Source organism: Pseudorasbora parva, chromosome 17 (assembly GCF_024679245.1).
Source record: "Pseudorasbora parva isolate DD20220531a chromosome 17, ASM2467924v1, whole genome shotgun sequence".
In the NCBI taxonomy this organism is placed as follows: domain Eukaryota; kingdom Metazoa; phylum Chordata; class Actinopteri; order Cypriniformes; family Gobionidae; genus Pseudorasbora; species Pseudorasbora parva.
This window is the reverse complement of record NC_090188.1, coordinates 19695580-19722728: the sequence shown is the minus strand read 5'-3', so window position 1 is coordinate 19722728 and position 27149 is coordinate 19695580. Positions and strand designations below refer to the sequence as shown.

Genomic DNA, 27149 nt, shown 5'->3' with positions numbered 1-27149 from the left:
AAAGTCCATTCAAGGATTGTTCACAGATAAAACATACAATAAATATGTTTATGACATGGCTAAGATGATATCTAAAAAACACACAGAGCCATAATATGTAAATCTATTTTAGTGGTGTGTACAGAAAATTCTAATTAGTAGGCTACTACACTGCAGGTTATAATGGCTTGAATCAACTAACTAAACTGTGACTGCTTTTGTTTCGGTTCTTGCAGCAAACGGTTCAAATGAATCGATTCGCGAAACCGAGTGAAACATCTCATCCTGTTTTGAATGACATCGACGCTGCCCTGTGCTAAAACATGCTTACAGCATGTTCCGGCTCTCTAGTTATTTTATTGGTAGTTGAACATGAAGGGCACACACATTCCTGTGTTTGATTGGTTGTTAGACATTTGGACCCGTCCCGATGTCGCGGGAGTGTCAATCACTTTCAGGAAGTTGCAGCGAAAACAGGCTGGAAGAGCTGAAACTGTGTGATTATGTACGAAAAATATTCTTCTGTATAACATTAACGTTATGCTTCTTATCGAGTTTTGAAAGGCTTTTATAAGAACGCGTTATTGTTATTACTATGTTTGTGAAGCAGTTAACGAATAAATTACCAGGAATGACTTGCCAGATAGTTTTCATTGCGCTCAGTTATTAATAGTCGTTCTCAAACTTTCTACATGACAATTTAACATCATGGCACCAAAGAAATACTAACTACCCAGTGCACTTCCAGAAGGATGTATTTTAACAGATTCAGAAAAGAAGAACTGGCGCATCGGCAAAAACATTGGACAAGGTGGTTTTGGACTGATCTACTTGGGTATGACTTTACATTCCGTGTGAAAAGTCTTCATAATTTCACTTTCATCTATGGCATTAGACATGGTGGTTCAAAGTTTAAAGACCTGAACATTTATATTGCCTGTGCGCCTTGAATTGTAAAATGATTTTCTAAATAACATTTAAAGGTGCGTTTTGTTGTTTTTTGTTGAATATGTTTACTCAAGTTTACTGTAGTGTTTTTTTAAACATGTAACATTATGTACTCACATCTTGAGGCACATGAAAGCTACACATTTCTATTTATTTATTTATTTATTTATTTATTTATTTATTTATTTATTTATTTATTTATTTATTACATTTCACAGCCTCTCTAGATGTGAGTGTCCCTGTTCGAGATGACACTGAATTTGTGATCAAAGTGGTAAGAAATATGAAAAAGTTTGATGAGATTTCACCCGTAACCATATACATGGGCTGTCTACAATTTCTATACATTTTCAGGAATATCATGAAAATGGACCTTTATTCTCAGAATTGAAATTTTACCAACGAGCAGCAAAGCCAGATACTAGTAAGATTTTTTGTTCCTTTATATACCTAAATGCTGTTCATATTATGCAATTGAATTATGTTGTTATGCAAGACATTTTAAGTAAAAATGTTCACAAACACTGATTTTATTATTGCCGAAGGATGTGGAAACATATGCATGTTTGAAGTAGTGTTGAATGAAAATACTGAAGACCCCTCATCTTCATCTGAGAGTTCTCAAACATGGAGTGCATGTCACTGATGAAGTGGCTATAGATGTAAATTAGCCCGGCTATGCGAATTAATAAACCAAAGCAAACATGCACCTCTGTGGTCGTTAGTGCAATCCCAGCTTGTTTGAGCTCTAATTCGTGGAGAGTGACCAAATTGCTGGTAATGATGCTGGTTTCTCCGAAGGGCCCCTGACCACCTGTCAGTCTGGTGCACAGCCAGTCAAGACAGATTCCCCTTCCTGCTAGGCCGGTGGAAGTGCTTCTTTATGAGTGTTGCGTATATAACTTTATATGGTTATAAATCATTTGCAAGTATATAAAATGGGTAAAACATTTTTTAACTCTAAAATCACAGTGAACAAATGGAAGAAGTCTAAACATCTGGAGTTTTTGGGGATCCCAACTTACTGGGGGTCTGGACTGACTGAAATTAACGGGACAAGGTATGCTAATTTAGTTTGACTCATGAGTAATACAGACACACACACACACACACACACATTTGAAATGTCCTCATAAGCCACATTTATAGTGTTAAGGGGGTCGCACACCGGACGCGGAGCTTGGCGGCGCGCCACGCCTTTAAAATTCGAACACATTGTTTTCAATGAGTGTACGCACACCGGTGGCGGCATTCGGCGCCTGTCTGCGGCGACTCAGGAGGTTGTTCTAAATCTTGCTGCGCCACAGAGCGCCATTTCAAGGCTTTATATTAAAAGTATATTATCGTTAAGGTATACTGATTTCAACCTTTGCTACAAGACACATTTGTTTTACATTCTGAGTTCAACAGCTTGAATAAAGTCTAAACATATTTTGGGGAAATGTATAATAAATGTAGCCTTTTAAAATGTGCGCGTCTGGTGTGCGATACCTGAGACGCTGCGCGGCGTGCCGCCGAGCTCCGCGTCCGGTGTGCGACCCCCTTAATACCCATTTAGTTAATGTGTGTCCTCATAAACCACATAAACAAGCTTTACACACACACACACACACACACACACACATACACTCACCTAAAGGATTATTAAGACCACATGTTCAAGTTCTCATTAATGTAATTATCTAATCAACCAATCACATGGCAGTTGATTCAATGCATTTAGGGGTGTGGTCCTGGTCAAGACAATCTCCTAAACTGCAAATTGAATGTCAGAACGGGAAAGAAAGGTAATTTAAGCAATTTTGAGTGTGGCATGGTTGTTGGTGCCAGACGGGCTGATCTGAGTATTTCACAATCTGCTCAGTTACTGGGATTTTCACATACATTTCTATGGTTTACAAAGAATGGTGTGAAGAGGGAAAAAATCAAGTATGCGGCAGTCCTGTGGGTGAAAATGCCTTGTCGATGCTAGAGGTCAGAGGATAATGGTCCGACTTTGACTGAAATAACTTTGAATGAAATAACCACTCGTTACAACCGAGGTATGCAGCAAAGCATTTGTGAAGCCACAACACGCAAAACCTTGATGCGCTACAACAGCAGAATACCCCACCGGGTACCACTCATCTCCACTACAAATAGGAAAAAGAAGCTACGATTTGCACAAGCTCACAAAATTGAACAGTTGAAAACTGGAAAAATGTTGCCTGGTCTGATGAGTCTTGATTTCTGTTGAGACATTCAGATGGTAGAGTCAGAATTTGGCGTAAACAGAATGAGAACATGGAACCATCATGCCTTGGTACCATTGTGCAGGCTGGTGGTGGTGGTGTAATGGTGTGGGGGATGTGTTCTTGGCACACTTTAGGCCCCTTAGTGCCAATTGGGCATTGTTTAAATGCCATGGCCTACCTGAGCATTGTTTCTGACCATGTCCACCTATTTATGACCACCATGTACCCATCCTCTAATGGCTACTTCCAGCAGGATAATGCACCATGTCACAAAACTCGAATCATTTCAAATTGGTTTCTTGAACATGACAATGAGTTCACTGTACTGGCCCTCACAGTCACCAGATCTCAACCCTAAAGAGCTCAGATCTCAACCCAATAGAGCATCTTTGGGATGTGGTGGAACGGGAGCTTCGTGCCCTGGATGTGCATCCCACAAATCTCCATCAACTGCAAGATGATATCCTATCAATATGGGCCAACATTTCTAAAGAATGTTTTCAGCACCTTGTTGAATCAATGCTACATAGAATTAAGGCAGTTCTGCAGGCGAAAGGGGGTCAAACATAGTATTCACGAGTTCCCACTTACATCAAATTAAATAGAGTAAAGATTTTGCGTATTTGGCGTGCTGTCCAGGGGAGGGCTCCGGGCTCGGATTTTTATATATATATATATATATATATATATATATATATATATATATATATATATATATATATAAAAATCAATCTCAATACTTTGTTATATACCCTTTGTAGGCAATGACAGAAGTCAAACATTTTCTGTAAGTCATCACAAGGTTTTTACACACTGTCGCTAGTAGTTTGGCCCATTCTCCATGCAGATCTCTAGAGCAGTGATGTTTTGGGGCTGTCGCTGGGCAACACAAATTTTCAACTCTCTCCAAATATTTACTATGGGGTTGAGATCTGGAGACTGGCTAGGCCACTCCAGGACCTTGAAATGCTTCTCACGAAGCCATTCCTTCGTTGCCCGGGTGGTGTGTTTGGGATCATTGTCATGCTGAAAGACCCAGTCACTTTTCATCTTCAATGCCCTTGCTGGTGGAAGGAGGTTTTTACTCAAAATCTCACAATACATGGGCCCACTCATTATTTATTTTACACGGATCAGTCGTCCTGGTCTTTTTGCAGAAAAACAGCTCCAAAGCATGTCCCCCCCACCCCCTCCAAATTAAAATTCCACGCCTCTCTCATCTTTTTAAATGGGAGAACTTGCACAATTGGTGGCTAACTAAATACTTTTTTGCCCCACTGTAAATGTTTTTGGATAATCAAGTAAATCAAATACCTCATATTTACAATACTTTATCTCAGGTGAAGAAGTTCTTATTTTATTTGTAACTCAATGGACAAAAAGTAAGATTGCAAATGGATTATACTGTAAGTCTGGGTTCAGTACAAAACATTTTCAAAACAGTAAAATACATATACAATGGAGTCACATTTGAAGTTTGGAAATAGTCAATTTATATCCACATAAATTATGTATGTTGCTTGCTCAGCAACTTTAAATGGTGAAACTCTTTGTTACACACGTTTGCTTTGCATTTTTGTCACTCGTGTAAATACTATAAAACATTCCTGGCCAAGAATAAATGGCACAGCAAAACCATTACTAGTAGAAACATTTACACAGTCACGTAGTATATACTGTATTGCATAGATTTGCAAAACATTCATCTTTTTTTATTCTATTTTCTTTTGTTTTGATTATATATTGAAGTCCATTTTGATTTTGTTTTCCTGTTATATAGGTACAGGTTTATGGTAATTGATCGGCTGGGCACAGACCTGCAAAAGGTTTTTAAGGAGAGTGGTGGACATCTGAAGAAGTACACTGTGCTACAGTTGGGTGTCCTCATGGTGAGATGCTGCTGAACATCATACAACATTTAGTTAGAACTGGTTGCCAGTGTTATTTTATTAATATTTATGTACTATTATAGTGTTCATTAATATTTTTAATTTGCGTTCATTTTAAATTTTCAGTTTTAGTTATGTTGTTGTGTGCTTATTTTTTTAATTTATATTTTCTATATAACTTTCATTTATTTTTAGTATTTAGTACTTCAAATTACACTTCTTTTCTTACACATAGTTACCAAGACATAACTTCTCCTTTTCATTTAATTTTGAATATGTGACCTCAGTATGTAGATAACAATGCAAAATTATTTACAGTATTTCATAATTTAGTGGATTTTAAGTAAACTTTTGTTGCATTTTCTGGAAGTCTGCATCTATCTCATCTGTCTGTAGTCATTATGGTAGGTCATTATGAGGTTACTAAATTATTCATGTTAACCTTCCCCTCTGTCACTTTGCCCTTAACAGCTGGATGTGTTAGAATATATTCATGACAATGAGTATGTCCATGCTGACATTAAGGCTGCCAATCTATTACTGGGACACAGAGATCCAAGCAAGGTGAGTCTTTATGCACATTACCACAATCAATAACGGACACCTTAAATGATCTTTTTGGGTCACACTTTAAATGATGCGTCTTTAACTACTATGTGCTTACATCACAAAATAAGTATAATGTATGTACTGTGTTTGTGTTGTATAGCAAAACACATTTCCTACTATTAATATATATAAATAACATAATATATAAAATAATATAATGTGCAATGTAAAAACATCTACATACCAGGGCTGTGTCTGTAGATTCAAATCTTTGGTTACACTTTATTTTAAGGTGTCATTGTTATAGTGTAATTATATATTTAAGTACTGACTTTAATTAACAACATGTACTTACTGTAGGGTTAGGGTAGGATTAGGGTTTGGGTGAGGTTTATTTGCATGTAATTATGCATAATTTACTGTTATTTACTATGGTAAGTACATTTAATAAATGTAACAAGGATACTGTAAAATAAAGTGTTACCAAATACTTATTGGCAACTGCATACTTACCATGAAATTAAGCATACATTATTTATCTTGTTTAAGGCATTTATTTTAACATCATTTGCTATATCCAGCAAAGTACACTATTAGATTGAAGGGTGATTTTTTACAAAACTGTATTTTCTGAAAGCCATTTTCAATGTAAATATAGATGTCTTTCCAAAAAAGACACTTGGAGACCTTAAAAGTACACCAAATAACCAAATGAATTAAGGAGTTCATATAATTCATACATTTATGCATACCAATTTTTACAGAAAAACACTTTTACAGTGTACATTAGGTGTGCAGTGCAACAACAATTAAATTGTTTAAAACTTTTTAGAGCTTTTTTACACTTTAGATATCAGGTTGCGATATTGAACAGGACCACAGGACCACATGGAGGAAAAAAAAAAACCTGTAAACCAACCACCTTGACCTGACTGCATTATATCCATTCACAGATCCATTCAGAATTACTAAACATAGCAACATAACATGACAGATAAAATCAATATCCTGAATCTGTGGAAACAAAGTGTTTGAAAAACAAAGATAGAAAATTGGTGCAAGTCACTGTTCTCTCTAACATCGCTGATCTAATAACTGTGTGATGTAAATTATGTTTCTGATGCAATTTCACATGTTTCAGTAATTTATATGCGGTAAATTATTTTAACAGGTTAAGGATTTTGAATTATTTTGTATGCATTAACGCGTTTTGCGGAAGAGCATTGCAGCCAGAGCTACTTTTCTCTGTTTCTATGGCGAGTCACGCAGGGACTGTGTTCCTCCGCAGCGGTTCCTACCAGACTGGTCAGAAATAGTCCCAATAGAAACACTTATAAGGGTACAATGAAGATTCAGGGAAGACAAAAAGACAGGTTGGAAAATGGATTCATGGTGCATAATCTCATTATATAATGTTTGTCAATCTTGAACACAAAAATTATCTATTTAAATGTTAGTACATAGAAGTTAAAGACACATAATATAAAGTGGGAGCTCATTTTGTGTATTTAAACACGGCACATACTTAATAGTGTTTTTATTAATTTCATTGATCGTCTACTAAGATGTCCAGCCAGCATTGTTGACATTTGAAACTTAAGTATAATGGACTATAATCAATTAATGTCTCAGTCTGCTGTCACAACTTGACCCCATTTCCTTGTGCCTCACACTAACATGCCATATACAGTAGGAGAGATTCAGTTCGAAAGAAAATGTCTTTGGGATGATTTATGCTGACTTTATCTTTTGCAGGTGTACTTGGCTGACTATGGACTGTCATACAGATACTGTCCTAATGGTGAACATAAAGAGTACAAAGAGAACCCCAAGAAAGGACACAATGGCACCATTGAGTACACAAGCATTGACGCTCACAAAGGAGTAGGTAATGTAAAATCTGTCATTTATTTTATCTTTTAAAACCACGCTGAGGTATTACCGAGATAAGACATTTATGCATAATACCACATGTTTCTGTTTTTCCAAGTTAAGGTCAACATGGATTGCTGATTTTTAACCGGTTTTACTTTCATAATTTGAAGTATTTGTAAGTGAAACAGGATATTAAATGAGAAAAAAATGTATGGAATTGAAAAAGGGATAAGTAAATTGGTACTGGAGAATTGATTAAAGATTACAAAGACAACCCTTTATTTTTCTTTGGAATTACATGAATCATTGTATTAGCTGCAAATAGACTAGAAACATGCATTAAGGAAGTAAATGGGGGGTACTTTTAATTTCATGTTAACTTTAAAGGAAGAGGTTCACCATAAAGTATGAATTCACTATCTGGATTACTCACCTTATAATGGGGTTTGTTTTTGTGGCTGGGAGTTGTCAGTATCATGTCCTTAACTTTGGGTCACACTATTGGAAACACATTAACTTGTAAATTGTGTACAGTCCTTTTTTATTGGATATTGATTGTTCCATTCAAGCTTACTTGGGCAGACTTAATTCAAGAAATCCATAATTAGTCAAAGTCATAACCTGCATCTTGTATGCATTTACTATTAATTAAAGCTTTGATGTTTTGTTGAACTGGGACTCAAAGCCAATATCTTTGGCTGCATTGGCCATAGTATATTATAGGAGTTCAATACTAAATACACAGAGGTAAAGGCTGCTAATAGCCATGTTTCTGTTGATTTTCATTTTGAAAGCACATGGAGAAATGACAAGATGCCCAGTCAGCGGAAACATACTTTTAAAGTTTATTTTTGTAAGGTTAATGTTTATTTATTAATTAAATATGTTTAACAAAAAATGCCATTAATATTGAATTTATTTAATTTTATGATATTACAATTTAAGGCTGTGCGATTAATTCGAGTTTTCGCTTTCAGCAAATATAAAAGTATGATAATCAAGATAACATGATTATTGTGCCCCATTCTGTTCTGTTCAGTTATTGAAAGCACGAAAGAGAACTCACACTGTTCCTCAGACATCTTTCTGTGTGCGCACTCCGAGACGGAGCAGAGCACGGGCAAAGAAAGTGAACTTTAAGCTTTGGGTCCGCACTTAAACTCTCAGATACATGCAAAAACATGTTAAAATGCAGGGTTTGGTGAGTATTCACCTATGGGTAGAACATAAACAGTTGGGAGAAAATAGAATGTGTGGAGTATATTGTATATTGGATCTGTGCATTCGGACTTAGTTACAGCGGCCTAATATACCTGTTATCATAGCAACCTTATTTCCAGAAAAGATATACTTCATTTATAAATGTATCTAACTATTGTTAAATAAATTACTTGTATATGGTCTTGGTCATAGGGACCACCCATAATCGTATTCAATAATCATGATTATAATATTTACCAAAATAATCATGATCATGATTTTTGCCATAATCGAGCAACCCTAGTTTAAGTAGTTTTTTTAATACATTTTATTTATTTATTTATTTATTTATTTATTTATTTATTTATTTATTTATTACAATATTATGGTTATTTTTCTCGCTTTATATAATTAGGGTTGTATTCATCAAACTATAAATCTGCATTTATCTTTTTGGAAGGATTTTTTGAAGGATTATAATATTTGGGAATGCATTACATCAAAAAGTTTGAAAACCCCTGGCATTACAAACTAGAGGTTTTTATGTGGATCGAAACCTTTCCCCTCCATAATTTTATCGATAGTTTTCATATCATTAAGATGGTTTTATATGTAGAGGATTATTACGTGGGAATGCATGCATGTATTATTTCTATTTGGAATTGGGGGGGGGGGGGGGGGGGTGCAGGGGAGAGTGCATGAATCTCTGTAGCTCATAGTGTGGACCTAGTAAAACACATTTTTTGATACATCAGAAAGTAAATCATGCTCAGGTTCAGACCAAGGTCTGGCTGCTTTCAGACAAGACCATGTTCTCACCTGAAACAATTTGTTAACTTTTCATGAACAGGATTCTACATATGGTCCTGATTCCATATTTCTGCTCTGTAAATGTATGGCCAGTTGTACTCTGTAAATCACACTTCATATGGCAAGTGATATAACACTTGAGAGTTTATAAAAACATCTACCCACCGACGCAACGACCTGGGAGTTCAGTGTCCCGATCAACTCCCAAAGCTAAACTCAAAGCAGCAAAGCCGTAAATTTGGAAAACCTTGTTTGGGCCACTATTAAACAATTTGCAGCCAAGCCGACATCACCGTACTAGCCGTCTTGACGGAGGACACCGACAGCTATTGTGTAGGTCATTAGCACTGACTGCCCTGTAGATGAATGCAGATTGCAGAGTGTTTCTTTTCTTTTGGCCCCTGGCACCCTGTGTAGATGTTGATTTGTAACCATGGTGAGGAGTGCAGAGACGAGCACTTTGTGTCCCACTGAACTCTGTGCTAAAGGCCTAATTATCACCTGTAGGGTTGAATTGAGCCGGCTGAAATTCAGGAGGAGAGGTTCAAGAGTTTGACATGGCGCTTTGGATAATCACAATAACAATAGGCCATAATTATGAACAACAGCTTCCATCTGATGGAAGGTGTTGTGCTCAGCCTAGAATGCATCATTCTTGTGGATCGGCCTTTTTATAAGTGAATCGGTGTCAGGACTGGGCCAGGAAGCCCACCCCTTCAGCTCCATATTACAGAGTCGTACAAAATGTTTACAGAGCTGGTCTTATCTTGTGCACTTTGGTCTTTAATCATAGTGGCCTTTTTTACATGGCACTTAGAAGACATTTTCCAAGGTCACCTGTGAGGGATGTTAAAATCTTTTCTATTAAATTGTGTGTTTGCTAAATTAGTTTGGTCAAGGTTGAAGAAAAATAAAGAAAACCTATATACGTGGCCTAATGGTGTTGCTGGCTAGCGGGCAGGGAGTCTGACTCTGTAATAGGCATGGCAGGATCAATGATGGTCATGGATTTAGGCAGAGATTTTCCCTTTTGATGAATGCAGTCAATAGGTAATTTCTCAGGAGATGGACTGCAGTTACAGTATTGAGTTAATACACTCTCTAGGCACGAACAAATGATGTGCCTTAATTTACCTTTATTGATGAAGTTGGAGCTTTTCATGAAGGGACATGCTTAACTCCTGCATTTGAGTTAAACAGACTAAACCATCTTATTCAGATTTAAATTTAGTCAAACGTAATTCACTGAGGGTCCTTAGTTTAAAGTCAACCTGTTATTGCTTTAATAGCTGAGATCCTAAATGAATATTTCATATCTAAATGCTGCTGCTGTCTGTCTGGTTTGAATAAGGCTAATCATTTGGTTTTAGTAAGGTCGTTTCACACTCAATGTTTATAAGCAGATGTGGTGGTGTAAAAACTAGACTGGGATAGATTCCCATTGAGCTTATCCAAGTGTGAAACCAGCTCTCTTGGGCTTTTTTGAAGACTAAAACCCCCTGTACTTATTCCAAAAGTATTAATCTCTTCTGCTCCCAAGAAGCTGCACATAAAAACAAACATGCACTGTGACCAGTGTAGTCTGAGTTTTGTGAGCTGCTGTATTTTAGTGAATCAAACACATACAATGTGACAAGTGTAGCTTGATTCTTATAACCGGGGACTCTTATGAGCCTGTTCTTTATTTAAGTGATTCAAAAAGATACAGAATGTATTGTGTAGTTCCTGAAATGAATGACTCTTAAAGGGTTAGTTCACCCAAAAATGAAAATTTTGTCAATAAAGGGGGGGTGAAACACTTAGTTTCAGTCAATCTCATGTCAATCTTGAGTACCTATAGAGTAGTACTGCATCCTTCATATCTCCGAAAAGTCTTTAGTTTTATTATATTTATAAAAGAAATATAGGCTGTACCGAGTCTTTCCGGAAAAAATCGAGCGCCTGGAGGCGTATCGTGTGGGCGGAGCTAAAGAATGACGAGTGCGCAAAAAGCGGTGACGTCTTCAAGCATGGAGAAACCCATTGCTATCGATCAGATTCAGCTAATACAGATATGATCCAGAATCAGATTCGGAGGCTGAAATAAATTGAACAGGAGAAACAGCAACAGCAGGACGTCCGTCTCTTAGGTATGTACTGTATTTAGTGACCTGTCAACATTTGTGTGTGTTTACTCGCAGTTTATGAGGACATGATTCGGTTTATGGACTATTGTATGCGACTAAACATTAGCAGTAGCAAGCAAAACGGTTTTGCACGTCAGACTAGTGTAACGTTATACATAGAACAACAATGGAGTAACATTAGCGCATTTGAATAACGAAGCACGCGGCCGTGTCGTTTACTGATGTTTACTCACGCGACGATAGCCAACAGCATAGACATTTGAAGCAGTTTTTCTCACCGCCTGCTTCCAAAGCAGGACCGAACCTTTATCGCTGGGACCGCTCCGTCAAAAACACACTTCTTTGGTATGATTTGGTGAAGTCCTGTGACAGCAGAGACCGTGGAGATCCACTTTGCGACGCGACTGAAGCGATGTTGCGATGTTCCCGTCATTTCTGCGTTCAAATCGGTTCAAATGCAGCGCTGCCTTCCTGGAATGCTGTGCTGAAGCGTTGAAGTCGCTTGATGTCACCCATAGGAATAAAGTGGAGCGCGGCGCGGACTATAATGACATAAGTGTTCACGGACAAGTGGATCTGCAGCTGAGAGTGTTTATGGGTGTGCATTTCCTCTCTCGCTCTAGTCACGCGCACTCTACCGGGAGAAGAGCCCGTACGGCCCATACAAGGACCTTCCGCTCTATCGACGCCAAGCCGACCCATACTCGAAAAAAAACCTCTCCGAAACTTGTGAGAAACCGGAAGGAGTATTTTTGACACATAAATACTCCATCAAACGTCCAACATTAGTTTTTGAAAATGTGTCTATGTTTAGGATGAAAATCCAAGTCTTTAACAGTGTAAAAAGCTCAGTATGCATGAAACAGCACCCCCCCCCCCCCCTAATAACTCACCCTAATGTAGTTCCACACCCGTAAGACCTCCTTTCATCTTCGAAACACAGTTTAAGAATTTTATATTTAGTCCGAGAGCTTTCTGTTCCTCCATTGAATGTATGTACGTAATAAAAACATCATCAAAGTAGTCCATATGTTTCATCAGTTGGTTAGTTAGAATCTCTTGAAGCGTCGAAAATACATTTCGGTCCAAAAATAACAAAAACTACGACTTTATTCAGCATGGTCTTCTCTCCCGTGTTTGTTTTCAATCCGCATTCGCGACTGCGCAGTGACACTGCTGACGTGTTATCTGGTGCGCCCAAGCTTCGTTTTTAGTCTGGGGGAGACGGGGTCACGAACGCCGATTGAAAACAAACACAGAAAGGGACCTTTATTACCTTTCTGGAAAGGGTTCAATGGAGGAACAGAAAGCGCTCAGACTAAATATAAAATATCTTAAACTGTGTTCCGAAGATGAACCGAGGTCTTACGGCTGTGGAACGACAATTTTCATTTTTGGGTGAACTCCCTTAAGAGCCAGTTCTTCTTTAGCAAAACATACAACGTGACTAGTTTTGTCATATTCCTGATTTATTGACTCCTATAAGCTGGTTCTTTGTTAGTAAAACATACAGTGTGACTTGTGTTGCATGGTCACTCTTATATAGTTTAGTGTTGTGTAGCCCGCTTTCCCATTAAAAGCTTCAATTTCCATTGTTGGTGTTTTGAGTCGGTTATTTTAATGAATAGTTTAAGATGATGAGTAAGTTACTGATTTGAATAATTCTGAAACACTGTTATAATATACAGAATTAGCTATGTAAAAATATGCACGAAAATGAACATTATAACTACAATTTTCCAAATTAATTGGAAATCAATAAGCTGAATCAAATCAAGAGCTTGTGTAAAACAGAATCAAACTGATTTGGGAAATTTGTATCGATTCCTAGCCCAGGGTAGAGAGTCTTTTAAGAAGTTCTTAGTATGCAAAAGGCAATTTACACTAGATGGCAGTTGTGTAATGTGTTATGGCAGAGGTGGAGATGAAGGCGGTCTAAAGAGCACATGCAAACACTCTCAGGCTCTTCTCTTAAGGCCAGCAGAGACCCCACGGAATCCAGAAACATGTGGAAACTATTTGGGCCCAGACATTTATTTCTTTGTTTTACTGCTTGGCTCTCCGTCGGAGAGAGTGTCGAGCTGGGCCACAGGCTGTCTGGATCATGTCAGAGGCCGTCAGGATCAGGTTCCTGGACGAGTCGCCAGACCAGACGAAGGAGGAGGGAGTGTGAGAGATGTGAGGAGCGCTGGTGGGAGGAAAATGACCTACTCTTTCAACTCTCAGCCCCTCTTAGAAAAGCCCCGTTAGCCTGTGAGGAAGGCCAGGGCACCAGCTGAGAAAACAAAATACTCCTCTCCATCACCCCCTCCCTCCTTCTTCGCCTTTTTTATAAGGGCATATTTCAGCAGCCAATGGACGGGTCATTCAATCAAAGAGTTTTAACTCGCTTCTCAACCAACACTCAAATTCTTTTCCTTATCTTCACTTTCTCCAACAGCCGCATCCAGACGAGGAGACTTGGAGGTGTTGGGCTACTGCTTGCTTCACTGGCAGTGTGGAACTCTGCCCTGGCTCTCATCTCTTAGGAACCCAGCTGAGGTCCTGGAGGCCAAGGCCAAGTACGTTCCCCTTTTCACCATAGGTCTAGTTGTGTACAGTGGCTGCTGATCAGAGGCTTTCTGTGCTTATTCAGACTGAATTATTCACCCAACTGCTTCATTAAAGCCTTAAAACTCCACTAAAGGTGTATAAGGCCACATATTTTCTTTCTTGTCTGGAAATTTAAGCAGTGGAGTGCACAGCTTTGAAAGGATCTGCAGATCATTAGAAGAGAGAATGACAAGTTCTTCACAGTGTTGCGTGATCCCATGAGTCGAAAGCAAAGAGGTGTTTTCAGATGCATCTTTGCAGCAGGACCTCTGTTTAACCTTTCTCTTTCTCATCTCTTGACCACAGGCTGATGTCCAACCTGCCGGATTCTGTCCTGAATATGTCCACGTCTGGCTCCAGCATGGGTAGGTGCATGTGAGTGTGCAGATCATTTCCTTTGATCAACAAGGTATGGGGCAGGGACTTCGCTTCCTCGCCATCCCCACAAGCACAATCTCCTTGCCTCTCCTTCATCAACGGACTCTAGTGTCCCTGCAGTATCTTTCCCCCCTCCACAGGGAGCGAGGGCACGTGCGTCTTCTGAAAGGGGGCTTTGTGATCTATGATTATGATGAGGCCTTATTCCCCCAACCTTGAGAGGCTGGCTGCAGCTGGACCAGAAAGATAAGACCTCTAACATGCATCAAGGCTGCGCATGTGGTATACATTCAGCTGGGCTGCCACAAAGAGAATGCGCACCAGCGTTGCACTGCATCCAGCATATTTATTACAGTGAAGAATGGAAGGTGCCCATATTAGACACACATTTGTGTTCTCGTATGAACAGAGCGGCCCCTCTACATTGTGCTCCTGCCACTGTTCATTTGTTAGGAAGATGTGATTTTTTTTGTTCCCTTTGGAATGAAAATTAAGTCTGCAGATGCAGGTTGTCACTTGGCCGGACATTTGCGAGTGTGTTCAGTAAGCATCTAGGTCAGCAGCAGGATGCATCAACATAAAACATGCAGACCAGCTCAGTTGGTGTTTATCTGCAAATTATGCAAATACTCATCCACGGTCCACCTCCACAGTAGTCCTCACTTGTGTAGTTTCCAAAAAAGGACACATTTGGGATGCTGTACATCAAGGACATCAATTAAAGTTCCAAGAGGTCCGGCCTCTAGATTTCCTTCCCACCGGACAATATTTTTTTCTGGAATAGTTTTCCATCTTGGCAGCACAAAAAAATCCCCAAAAGTCAAAAATGTTTTTGTTTTGTTTTTTTGTTTTGGAATAGTTACAAATTTCCATCTGGGCAGCAGTAGTACTTTGTAAAACAACAACAAAAAATCCTAAACAATCAAAATAGTCCTCAAATATGAGTATATTGGGACATTAGAGCCAAAGCATGGTGTCTGTGAAAAAAATCTTAGTTTCCAGAAAGACAAATTCATCAGTTGAGCCCAATTGGATATGATTATTAAAACAAGGTATGATCAGATGTTGTATCGGGAAATATGACAGAAAAGATACTGGGGATTCAGGATTTTCCTCTTGAGATCTGGACACTTTTCTTTAAATAGGTTTCAACAACAACAACAACAACAACAACAACAAAAAAAACATAATAATCACAATGCCTTCATTATGCGCAGAACAAGTTAACATGTAAATTCAAACTTTTTGTTGTCTTTTATTGCCATCTACAAACTATTTTCACAGTTAAAACATAGTTTTTTAAGAATCTTTGCTCATAATATACTGAGTAATAATGCTAAATGTAGATGAAAGTATTGTCAAAAACTTCTGATTACAATTAAAAATAATTGTACTTGCTGCATTATTTTCTGCAGTGTTTTAGCCATTTTTTTAAATTTATTTTCCTGTTCACTGTTTTCACTACTTAAAATAACCTCATCATCTTAATGTGATGCTTTAGCATTTATAGCAGATAAAATAAGCAATACACCTGGAACGGAAATGGCTTAAATGAAGTGGCTTTTGCGCAAGATAACAATATTAAAGGACATAGAGCCAAATGACCATTTCCATAATGACTTTGAGTGGTTGTGTTTTCACATACTGATTTTCAGCGCTTCTGATTTCACCACATCTGATTTTCAAAATTGTTTATGTGTATTAAAAGTATAGTCCACCCAAGAATGAACATTCTGTCATAATTTCCTCATCCTTATGTCATTCCAAACTTGAGCATCCTTCTTTATTCTGCGGAACTCAATAGATGATATTTTGATGAAATTTTAGCTGGTTCTGTACACATTTTGAAAGTCAGAAGGATTAAGATGGTGTGAAATTAATTCATACAAATGATATAGTCCAAGTTAGTCGTCATGACGAACCAATGAGGTTTGACGCTATTTGAGGTTTGTGTCACCGTATTTGATGTAGTCTGTATTTTTGTGTGTCGATCAATATTATTAGATGATTTGAAAGTGGGCTTAAATTTTGATCAGGTCATCATACAAATTTGTTTTGCATTGGAAGCATTACAGTGTACTATTTGAATTGTATGGATATATTTCATGTTTTGAACCCCATTCACTTTCATTACTTGAACAATAACAACTGAAATATTCATCAGAATATCTCCTTATGGGTTCCACAGCAGAAACAAAGTCTAGAATGACATTAGGGTGAGTAAATGATGCCACTATTTTCAGTTTTTGGGTGAACTATCCCTAAGTTTTACATATTCAGATTTCTTTTTTTTATGGCTCCTTGCAGAAATAGCCAGGTTCCTGTCCAGCGTGAAAAGCCTTGGGTACAATGAAAAGCCAGACTATCAGGCCCTAAGAACGGTTCTGTCAGTGGCCAGGCCGCAGGGCCCATTGGACCTCTCCAGGCCGTCAGAGATGGCCAGGCCAACCACACAAAGGGTGAGTGTGAGATGCTTTGGCACAGCAGCCCAGTATATTCTTAATAGAGACCATATGAGCCGGGGCTGGAGCATTCTGAGCAGTCTGTGGGCTGCGGCAGATTTATCTGTCTGGGAGAGAGAAGGAGATGCTCAGGTTTGGGAACCCTCCTCTGACCCTTTCCCAGCTACAATGACTCCCCCTCTTGCTCAGAGCCGTCTGACTGGCCTATTGGCGGTGTTGGAGTTGGACCGAAGTGGTGCGGACAAGAAAAAAAAAGGAGATTTACACAGTGGTGATAGACTCAGAGTTACTGAAGGCCCTCAGCCTGGGGCCACAGCTCAATGCAGTGTCAAAACCATACAAGAGCGCTATTTAATTAAAGCGCGTTTATTTATTGCAATCACATGCTCACTTGTATTTCAACGTCTATGCACATTCGGAAAGAAACTGCGTGAAATACACCACACTGGTTTCCTGCACTCTATTATGCTGGTGGGAGACAAGAATGGCATTTCTCCTCTATAATGGGAATGATCTGGTGAATCTTGACCGTGGTGTCGTAGGTTAACTTATGGTGACCTTGCCAAAAGGCTTATTGGCTCTCAAGAGTTCTGGAGTGGAGAGACCTTAATTCCTCTGGAATCACTTCACAGTTGATCACTGCCAACTTGAACCGCTGAACTTCACGAACACCCGATCGTCCCAATTTGGGGCTGTTGAATACACACATTTTGCAGAGGCCAAAGGATCGTCAGTTAGAATTGCCTCTCATTTTTATGTGCAGCTGTCCAGCAGTTTGATCTGTGGTTCAATAGAGAAGGCTCAGTGTGATTTGGAGAAGGGTTGGTAAATACCCTCAGCACTTAGGGTGTCATCTACGCTCCTTGATATTGAAACCACTCTGCATACAGTGGACCCCATGCAGAAAACATCTCAGTTCTACAGTTTTAGATTGACCGTAGCATTTTCAAGTGTTTTATAAATAAAGCATGAATCATACAAATAATTATAAGATATGTGCACATTCATGAGCATAGACATTTCTGTGAAATTTTGCTTGCAATAACATTTCATAGTCAATAGTTGTCCATAGCCAATAGTGTAACATGTTTTGAAGCACAGCTCAGAAGTTACTTTCAAACCAAGCAGCTTTTCTTTGGTTAACGCAGCAAATTCCCTTGACAAATTTGAACACGATGCAAAATCTGCATGGGGAAACATTTTTCCCTTGTGCAGAATTCCAATCCTATTGAATCCTATTGAAATCATTGGATTTTTGCACAAGAAAATTTGCCAAATAAATTTGGTAAATATGAACGCACCTTTATTAGTGTAGTAATAATGGTAAATAGTGACATTGTGGGAAATTTAGTGTTGTTCCACCCTGGTCCATAAAAAAAAAAGTTAACGAAAGTAGAGTAATATATAAATTAAAGGGGCTATATCTATTTTCAAGGCCAATTTAGGACTTTTAAAATATTCGAACCATCTTTTAAAGTGTCTTATTTGTCTAAAAAAAGTTACACTAATAGCAATAATTGAAGTTTCAGCAGTGACATTCATTGTTTTGTTGTTTTTTGACTTTTTCTTTGTTTCTGAATTGAATATATAACTTCCTCCTCACCCAAATGTAGGAACTTTACTGTTGCACTTGATGACTAATGCTAATTACTAATGCACTTGATAAGTTTTTAACTAAGAATGTGTTTTCCTGAGATGCATTAAGTCATGGTTCTATTGAGGCACAATACAGGACAATGTTTCTAAAACTAGTTTGAGACTGCCAGTTCAAAGTTTAGAGGATTTGACTGTTTCTTTTTGATGTGCAGGTAATGGTTGCACTATCAATGTACGTTAATGTTTTACATGTATGGAGAGTTCTTACAAAGCAGTGTATGGGGTATTTTTCCTCTGACCTTGACCCCCCTACCTTTAGCACAGATGGAAAGCATCAGTGTCAACAGCAAGGGCATTAAGATTTGAATCCCCTTTTCTTTGTAGTTATATTTTTCTCTGTGGTTCTGTTCATCTCCTTCTAGACGATGTAGCTTCAGTTCCTTTGAATAAAAGCTAAAACAACATCATCAATGTCCCCCTCGTGTCTCAGCTCTCCTGAAACCACGTCAGGCAGCGTGAGGCCAGCAGCTCCTTGTGTCACTCTGACTCTTCTGGAGTTTATTTTGCCTACAGTTGACCTCGCTGGTGATCTGTGGCCAAATTTAGTTTGGACAGTTGCCACCTTAGGGAGAGCAGTAGATGCCATTAATCAGGGCAGGTCCTCTCCTCTCAGGATCCAGGTCAGGGAGGGAACATTTAGTGCTCTCTTTCACTCTCTTGTGAATGCTCAGAGACAAAAGCAAGTAAATTCCTGTCATCTAATTTAACTTAACCTCCAACAGGCTGCAAGCCAACCCAAGACTACTGACAAAAAAACAGCCAGATCAAAGCCTGTAGTGACGGAGGAAGATGATGAGGAAGAGTTGGGTGGGTCCACACCAAACAAAGTCTGGAGCAAGGCCAAGCGAGAGACACACAAACAGGTATAATTCAAATACAACGGAGTAATGGTTCTTGTTGGCTAGATGATGTGGGAGCATTTTTTAAAGGTTTGGTCAGTTTTGTTTTTACTGAAAAATATATTTTACTATACATTTTATTACATTATTTTAATTAAATATTATTTTTTGGCAAAAATAATGCTAACTTTACTGTTTAAAGCTTAAGCACATCAATTAAAACATCTAAATGATCAAGCTACAAAAATATTATAAGAAATCCAATTGGAAGATATTTCTGTTTTATTTTATACATAGATTGTATATTTATATCTGGTGTAAAAGTTTTCAGATAATATTTTTTAAATCTGATTTAAAGTCAATTATTTAATTAAGAAATTAACATTTTTCTCACACTATGAATGGACATTTACAGTCAAATCAAATCAGTCAAATTATTCAGACGCCAGATATGTTTTATTAGTGGGTGCAGGACACTATAGTTCATTTCAGTCAGGGTAGCAAAATAAAGTAAACCGTGACGTGTTTATAACCAAAAACTGTAAAATTGCTAAAACATTTGAGACCAATATTATTCCTACTTTGACGTGACCATGTTGTCAAGTCAAAGTGTTTTTTTCTTTAATTCCTAATGCGACCTTTTACACCACAGACTGAACAAAATGAAGCATCGCTTGGTAATTGGTTGACCTAAATATATATTATCTAATTGTGTATTTAAATGTAACAGCTGACAGCTGATTGGTTGATTGTAATCCATTACATGCCTTGCTATCAGTTATCTGACATTATCAAGATGAATTTGTTTTCATCTGGGAGAGTTCTTGTCATATTTTATTACCAGTTTCTAAACTATAGTGAATAAACTGATAATGTGAGAAAATTCTGAAGGTGTCTGAATAAATTTTGGGTTGACTGTATACATGAAACTATAAACATTACTGTTCAAAGGTTTGGTATCAGTAATACATCTTTTTTATGTCTTTGGAAGCAGTCCCTTATGCTCACCAAAACTGAATATATTTGATCAAGAATTCAGTAAAAACTTTAATATTGCTAATTATTATTAGTATTTAAAATAAATATTTGGATATATATATGGATATATATATATATATATATATATATATATATATATATATATATATATATATATATATATATATATATATATATATATATATATATATATATATATATAAAATATTAAAATGTACTTTATTCCTGTGATGGCAACTGAATTTTTAGCATCTTTACTCATCTTCACTGTCACATGGTCTCATCATAATCTAATATGCTTAATACTTTTGTGGATGCTTTTTCATGATTCTTTGAAGAATTGAAAATTCAAAAGAAATAATTAATTTTGTAACATTATAAATGTCATTACTCTCACTATACTGACTCCAAGCTTTTGAACGGTAGTATATTGCCAATATATATGAGGATGAGGGTCTCTAACAAAGGGTTCATCATATTTGGAAGAAATTGGTATGTATAGTGTTATCATGCAGTGGTTTAATACACACTCATTGAAATGATCTGTTGGCGTCATCTTTACAGAGAGCAAACAAAGCTGACATGGCTGGTAAAAGAAGTGTTAGGCAAAGGGCAGTGATGCCCAAAGAAAGTGATGAGGACCTCAGTGATGAAGACGAGCCCCTCCCTCCACGAGTTCATCCTAGAACAAGAGCAGGAGCGCGACAGAGACCGGGACACGAACAAGTAAAACCAACAGCAGAGCACAGTGACAAATAGACCACAGTCAATCATTCAATTATTCACATTGTTCAATGTTTTAAAAGCATCAAAAGCCATAGGAAATACAAATATGCTTTGCAATGTTTATTGTTTGATACAAATGTGTATTAACAGATCCAATATCTGCCCTCTCATTTATAGTTCTTATAATGTAAAAAGATAACATTTGCTCCAACAACACAGGAAAAGAGAAACGAGGATGAGGGCAAGACCTGGATGACCATGAGGGGGAAACAAAACCGTCACTATAAGAACCAGCAAAAACATACTCGAACAGTAAATTATGATTATGCAGTACCCAACAGTGAAGTAAACTACTGGAGGAACTACACCAGGAAACACAGACAGAATCAAAACCAATGGGAGGAATCTGATGATGATAGAGACAACTGGAGAAGTGATGTCTGTGGACTGGAAGATGAATGGACTCGCAACCATTACAGTGACAGTTCAAAAAATCAGGATAAACGGCACATTAAAAGAACGTTGATGTTCCTTCTTGTTATGATGTTGACTCTTGTTGGTTGCTGGTATTATCCTTACTGGAGACGTAACGCCACATGAGCACTGCTCTGAATGAACTGACTGTTAAGCGTTCCCTGTGACCATTTTTACAGTGATGGGCTGAAAGAATATATATGAAAGTATATAAATCAGTGTTTTTTGGTGTTAGAAATGTTATATTTTAAATTAAATAAAGTTATTTCCTTTGCTATATTTGTGTGATAGTGTTGAATATTACCTTACTGCAGTAAGGACATTCTCCAAACACAATATTGAAGCTTTGGCGACTGGTGGGCAGACCTCTCAGCCACTGAGAAGACATAAATCAATAAAAGATTTAAATACCATATAAACACTAACCAAACTATACATTTTAAAGAAACTGTTTATTGGTTTTCGCATGGTTTTGTTCTGTTTGAAATACTGGGTTTTTTGTATGGTTTGCTAAATCTTAAAGCGCTTACCTCATATAGACACACTTGATGGAAAGGCTGGCCGCAGCGCGGGTCATTGCAGACCTGATCTGGAATGTCTGACTCGAGTCGATAAGAGTAGCAGATGCCACATTCAACACTGAAACTCTTGAGTACACAAGCACACAATGAGATGAGCTTTCACATGTAGTACAATTCAAGTTGTCAAAAAATGAAGTCCTAGTCCCCCAGCGATGACATTTTGCCAATGGTGTTGTTTAACCTGCAGGATTTTCTATTTTTCCTTAGAGCACAAAAGGACAACTTTATACAAATCTACTGGCTATCTATCTATCTATCTATCTATCTATCTATCTATCTATCTATCTATCTATCTATCTATCTATCTATCTATCTATCTATCTATCTATCTATCTATCTATCTATCTATCTATCTATCTATCTATCTATCTATCTATCTATCTATCTATCTATCTATCTATCTATCTATCACAAATGTTCTCATAAATGTGCCAAATTTCACTAAATAATCAAGTTACTGACTTCACGAAACATATATACTATATATATTTCATAAGTTGTATGAACCCCTTTGTTATTATTTAATTCATAACATTTTCGTCCATTCCAACACTCTGACCAGCACTGTAGAATTATTAAAATGTCTCCAGCTGTGCTCCACTTAAGTAATTTAGAAAGTCATACAGGTTTGGAATCACATAAAGGTGAGTAAATAATGACAGAATTATTATTTTCCTTTAACGATTACAGGAAAGACTCTTAAGGAATTATAAAAACAACTGAAAAGCACCACTTCTCGTATGTTCTGTCCCTTAGTCCGATTTCCAAATTCAAATTCTGCATTTAAAATTCACTCTGCCTTCTAGTGCACGGCGGCTCATATTTGTTCCCACAGGGTGAGGAGACTCAGGTGGACTCATCAACCCTATATGTGCTTGACCCCCACTTCACACAATCCTCCTGCTTAGCAAGACGCCTCAGCCCGGCTAGAGAATCTTAACACTCCCCCCGTTCCCGTGCTTCTGCTCTCGTCTCCTCCACTGTTCGTGTTTAGATAGTGCTGTTCAGATAATTAGATGTTTTTCTCTCTCTAAGCAATCCATTAAAAGGATGGAAGATAAAAATTTCAACATCTGGTCAAGTAAACTTTTCTCGCTTCAGAATGTTAATGATGGTCAAGCATTAATCTGTGGTACAGACTGTGAATAAACACTGCGGCCTTTCAACCTGCAAGCTGAAAGAGAGAAAGCTTAAAAATGCACACAGGAAAAAGATAAATGGCGGAGCTATGATTAAACAGCTCTTGATAGTGCCGAAGATTCTGCCACCTTTGTTATTGTAATGATCTTATCTGTAAACAACCCAATTAAAGGAAATCCGTACCCACCTCTCCCGATGATAAAAACAAAGAGAAAAGGAGGTGGGAAAAAAAGAACACTGCAAGCTTCAAATGTGATGGTGCTGTGGAACTAATTGTAAGTGGCAGTGTATGAGACGAAAATATGCAACGTACAGATTTTTCGTGGGTGGTAGGCGATGGAAATTCTATCTCCAACACATCCTTCATATTCTGTAGGACACTGCAGTCAGGGTTCCTATGAGGAGAGAAGGAAATCAGACCTGCATGCACTAATTAAACACATACAGTCAAGTCATGATGGTATAATGAATACAGTTCAGTGATTACTGCCCAAAAAATCCAGGATATCACTGAGAGAATCAATGTTCTGGGCCAAAAACATTCTCACCATGTGGTTTCTGATTCATTTTACACAGTAATACAGACATCAGCTGAAAACTGTCCGTGGAATGTACATGAAATAGCAAATTTGCATTGACATATGCAACATCCACTTGGATTTCTGATTAATCATTTTCAACACCCATGGGGGAAAAAAAATGAATTGGAACAGAAGTTATTAATCAGTTTGGTTACCATAAATGCATATTGGCATTCAATTTATTCCGTAAAGGAGTGACAACTGAAAGACACAAGCAAGAATTCATTATTAGATTTATTAGAGAAAATTATTAACAGAATTGTGGCAACAAATGGCAAACAATGGCTTCAGTATTAAGTTGATAATAATAATAATAATAATTAAAAATAAATATATATATATATATATATATATAATTTTTAATAAATAAAAAAAAAATCAAACATTTCAATCAAATTTGTATGTTGATGACCCTATAGTTAACACAGTAAGCAGTTATCTGTTCTGTCACATCTTCAATTATTCATTGTAAAACCTACACACTTATTTATGTTTTTGTAATAGCAATACACACTGGACTTCATAATGTTTGCAAAGCACTAGGGGACAAAAATGCCATCAACATAAATCATATCAATCAATCTGCATGGCAAAAACAAGCCCGAGGGAGTGTTGTATATGAAGGCAAGAACTGCGCTCACCCCCCTAATGTAGCCGAGCAGTTTCAATTAACTCTACCTCATCTCTCATTCAGCGTTCCTCACCTGATCGCAGAGCGCTGACAGACAATGCACGGCCGCGTCATTTCTTACCTCTAATCTCTATTCTCTCGTAGAAATGCCACAGCAGCGCGGGCGAAAGAACAGGACATTTCCAACTGTGACAAACAGTCTGACAGAAAGGGAAATATTCAAATAATTCAAATAAAACGCGCTCATCATGGCTGTTCCACCCGAGAGATCAATCTGGGAGGGACGTGATAGCCGCACTCTGTGTTTGTCATTTGTAAATGCAAAAAGCAATATTTCTGTCTGACCCCGCACTCGGAGGGTCCGCGACTGCCACCGTCTTGACTATTGAAGTGTGGATTTAATATCAATGAATAACATTGCTAGGCAACCGACAATGTGTTCTGTGTGCCATTGTCAGCCAAGCATGACCTTGGATTTAAAGAAACAATCACGGCGGCTTAAATAGTGCAAACTGACCTCCATTCCAGCACCATCTCACTCGAAATCTAAAAGCACATTGCGCCGCAAACATATTGCGGGCTGTCAGCTCGGCCGCTCCAGCTGTAGCGGTCCTGTCTAAATGCAGTAAAGCATTTACAGCATGTGCACTTATGTACGGAGGTAATTGAAAAACAAGAACACGAGAGGGAGGCATGAGTTCCTCACATCCGAGCTGCCTCTCACATGCAGGAAACCATAATAAAAGCTGTATGGAGATAAACAGAGAGATTTGCAGATATGAAAAATCATGCCTACCGTGCTCAGCCCCGAGCAAACAGCACTCCGGCAGCATTTTGGGGTGTCTGGGGTCAATTTGTACCTTTATTGAGACATTGTTTCCTGGGGAAGAACAGCGATACGGCAGCTTAATATCACAGGAAATCATTGGTGATGGGCATAGTTAGATGGATGGCAGGGAAATGTGGTGATCTGCAAATAATGAGATTTAAATGTTGTAATATGAATGTAATGTTACCGATGGCGATCCTTCTCATGGAGTCTGCTTTTGTGGGTTTTTCTGGTTCCAACACCCACGTTTGCTCATCAATCTCCTCCAGCACTGACCAGAACTCGGACAGAGCCTCAACATTTATCAGGAACTGACTGTGGACACTGGCCAATGTGCTCTGGGTGTAGAAGAACGCTCAATAAATTCAAAAATTTAAGACTCAAAATAAAGTTTCAAAAGTATTTTTTTTTTCTGCTTGAGAATTGGTATTTGACTTATGGCTATTTAAAGGGAGAGACACAAAAAAGAAAATTTTAAGAAAGAGGAATAAAATATTTCTCATAGTTTTTTTAGTTTGTTTAGGCTTGGCAAGCATACTGTTAAGTTGTGGTCACAATAGCAAAATGGTGGTGAAAATTCAAAGGCAAAAAAGGTCTATTGTCACTTTCAAACCAAGCAGCTCTCTGTTGGTTAATGTGTAAATAAATACATCTTGAACCTGTTGCGGAATTTGTGTATGGAAATCTTTCGTCTTTATGCAACATTCCCAGATCATGTGGATTTTTCGATTGAAATGACTGGCAAAATTGACCAAACAACAGTAAATTTAAAGCGTTAGCGTTAGAATTTAAAGCCCCCCCCCAATAAAATAAAATCTGTCATTAATTACTTACCCTCATGTTGTTCAATACCTGTAAGACCTCCGGAACATAAATAAAGATATTTTGGTTGAAATCCGATGGCTCCGAAAGGCCTCCATTGACACCAGTGTCATTTCCTCTCTCCTCTTCCTCTCTCAAGACCCAAAAAAGCCACTAAAGACGTCGGTAAAAGTCCATCTCACTACAGTGGCACTACAATCATTTTATGAAGCGAAGAGAATAGTTTTTGTGCACAAAAAAACAACAACTAAATAAAGACTTGCGGCCGATTTCAAAATACTGCTTCGTAATGCTTCGAACCGTCATTAATCAGTGTATCGATTAATGATTCAGATCGAGAAAGTCACGTGATTTCAGCAGTTTGACATGCGATCCGAATAATGAATCGATACGCTGATTCATTAAGCTCTGAGGCTTCAGGAAGACGTGTTTTGAAATCGCCCATCACTATATTTTTGAAATTTGGATATAAATCAAATTTTTTGCACACAAAAACTATTCTCGTCGCTTCATAAAATTATTGTACAACCACTGTAGTGAGATGGACTTTTTAACATTGTCTTTAGTGCCTTTTATGGGTCTTGAGAGAGGAAATGCCATTGTGGCCAATGGAGGCCTTTCTAAGCCATCGGATCTCAACAAAATGTCTTGGTTTGTGTTCCGAAGATTAACGGAAGTCTTACAGGTCTGGAACGGCATAAGTGTAAGTAATTAATGACAGAATTTTCATTTTTGGGTGAACTAACCCTTAACTGCACCTCTCTCCAACTAATCTGCTAGCTAAATCTGTAACCTATGCAAATGTACAAAATATTTGTCATTACACTTT

At 37.9% G+C, this 27149-nt stretch overlaps 2 protein-coding genes across 3 annotated transcripts in view; one reads left to right on the top strand and one right to left on the bottom strand.

Annotated features, from left to right (window-relative positions):
- Positions 1-431: 431 nt before the first annotated feature.
- On the top strand, positions 432-21921 carry vrk2 (VRK serine/threonine kinase 2). 2 transcript variants are annotated; one of them, XM_067422244.1, is made up of 13 exons: positions 432-814; positions 1146-1201; positions 1282-1351; positions 1900-1987; positions 4942-5050; positions 5522-5614; positions 7355-7487; positions 14051-14171; positions 14509-14567; positions 16888-17039; positions 19421-19561; positions 21101-21262; positions 21482-21921. In XM_067422244.1, coding segments are annotated over exons 3-13 (1440 nt in total). In that variant the 5' UTR covers positions 432-814; positions 1146-1201; positions 1282-1350; the 3' UTR covers positions 21863-21921. The 2 variants fall into 2 exon arrangements, with proteins under 2 accessions (XP_067278345.1, XP_067278346.1); XM_067422245.1 differs by lacking the exon at positions 1900-1987.
- Positions 21788-27149, bottom strand: part of fancl (FA complementation group L) — a 21601-nt gene continuing 16239 nt past the window's right edge. The window contains exons 8-14 of the mRNA XM_067422246.1: positions 25686-25836; positions 25466-25549; positions 24194-24239; positions 23771-23852; positions 22267-22383; positions 22041-22112; positions 21788-21922 (exon numbers count right to left, since the gene is read on the bottom strand). Coding sequence (XP_067278347.1) covers positions 21887-21922; positions 22041-22112; positions 22267-22383; positions 23771-23852; positions 24194-24239; positions 25466-25549; positions 25686-25836 — 588 coding nt within the window. The 3' untranslated portion in view covers positions 21788-21886. The remainder of the gene's footprint in view (positions 21923-22040; positions 22113-22266; positions 22384-23770; positions 23853-24193; positions 24240-25465; positions 25550-25685; positions 25837-27149) is intronic.

Excerpts from the sequence above, each read along its gene's own strand:
- vrk2 (XM_067422244.1), top strand. Across the intron at positions 14,568-16,887 it reads CACGTCTGGCTCCAGCATGG|AAATAGCCAGGTTCCTGTCC; the intron begins GTAGGTGCATGT and ends GGCTCCTTGCAG. Across the intron at positions 17,040-19,420 it reads CCAGGCCAACCACACAAAGG|GCTGCAAGCCAACCCAAGAC; the intron begins GTGAGTGTGAGA and ends AACCTCCAACAG.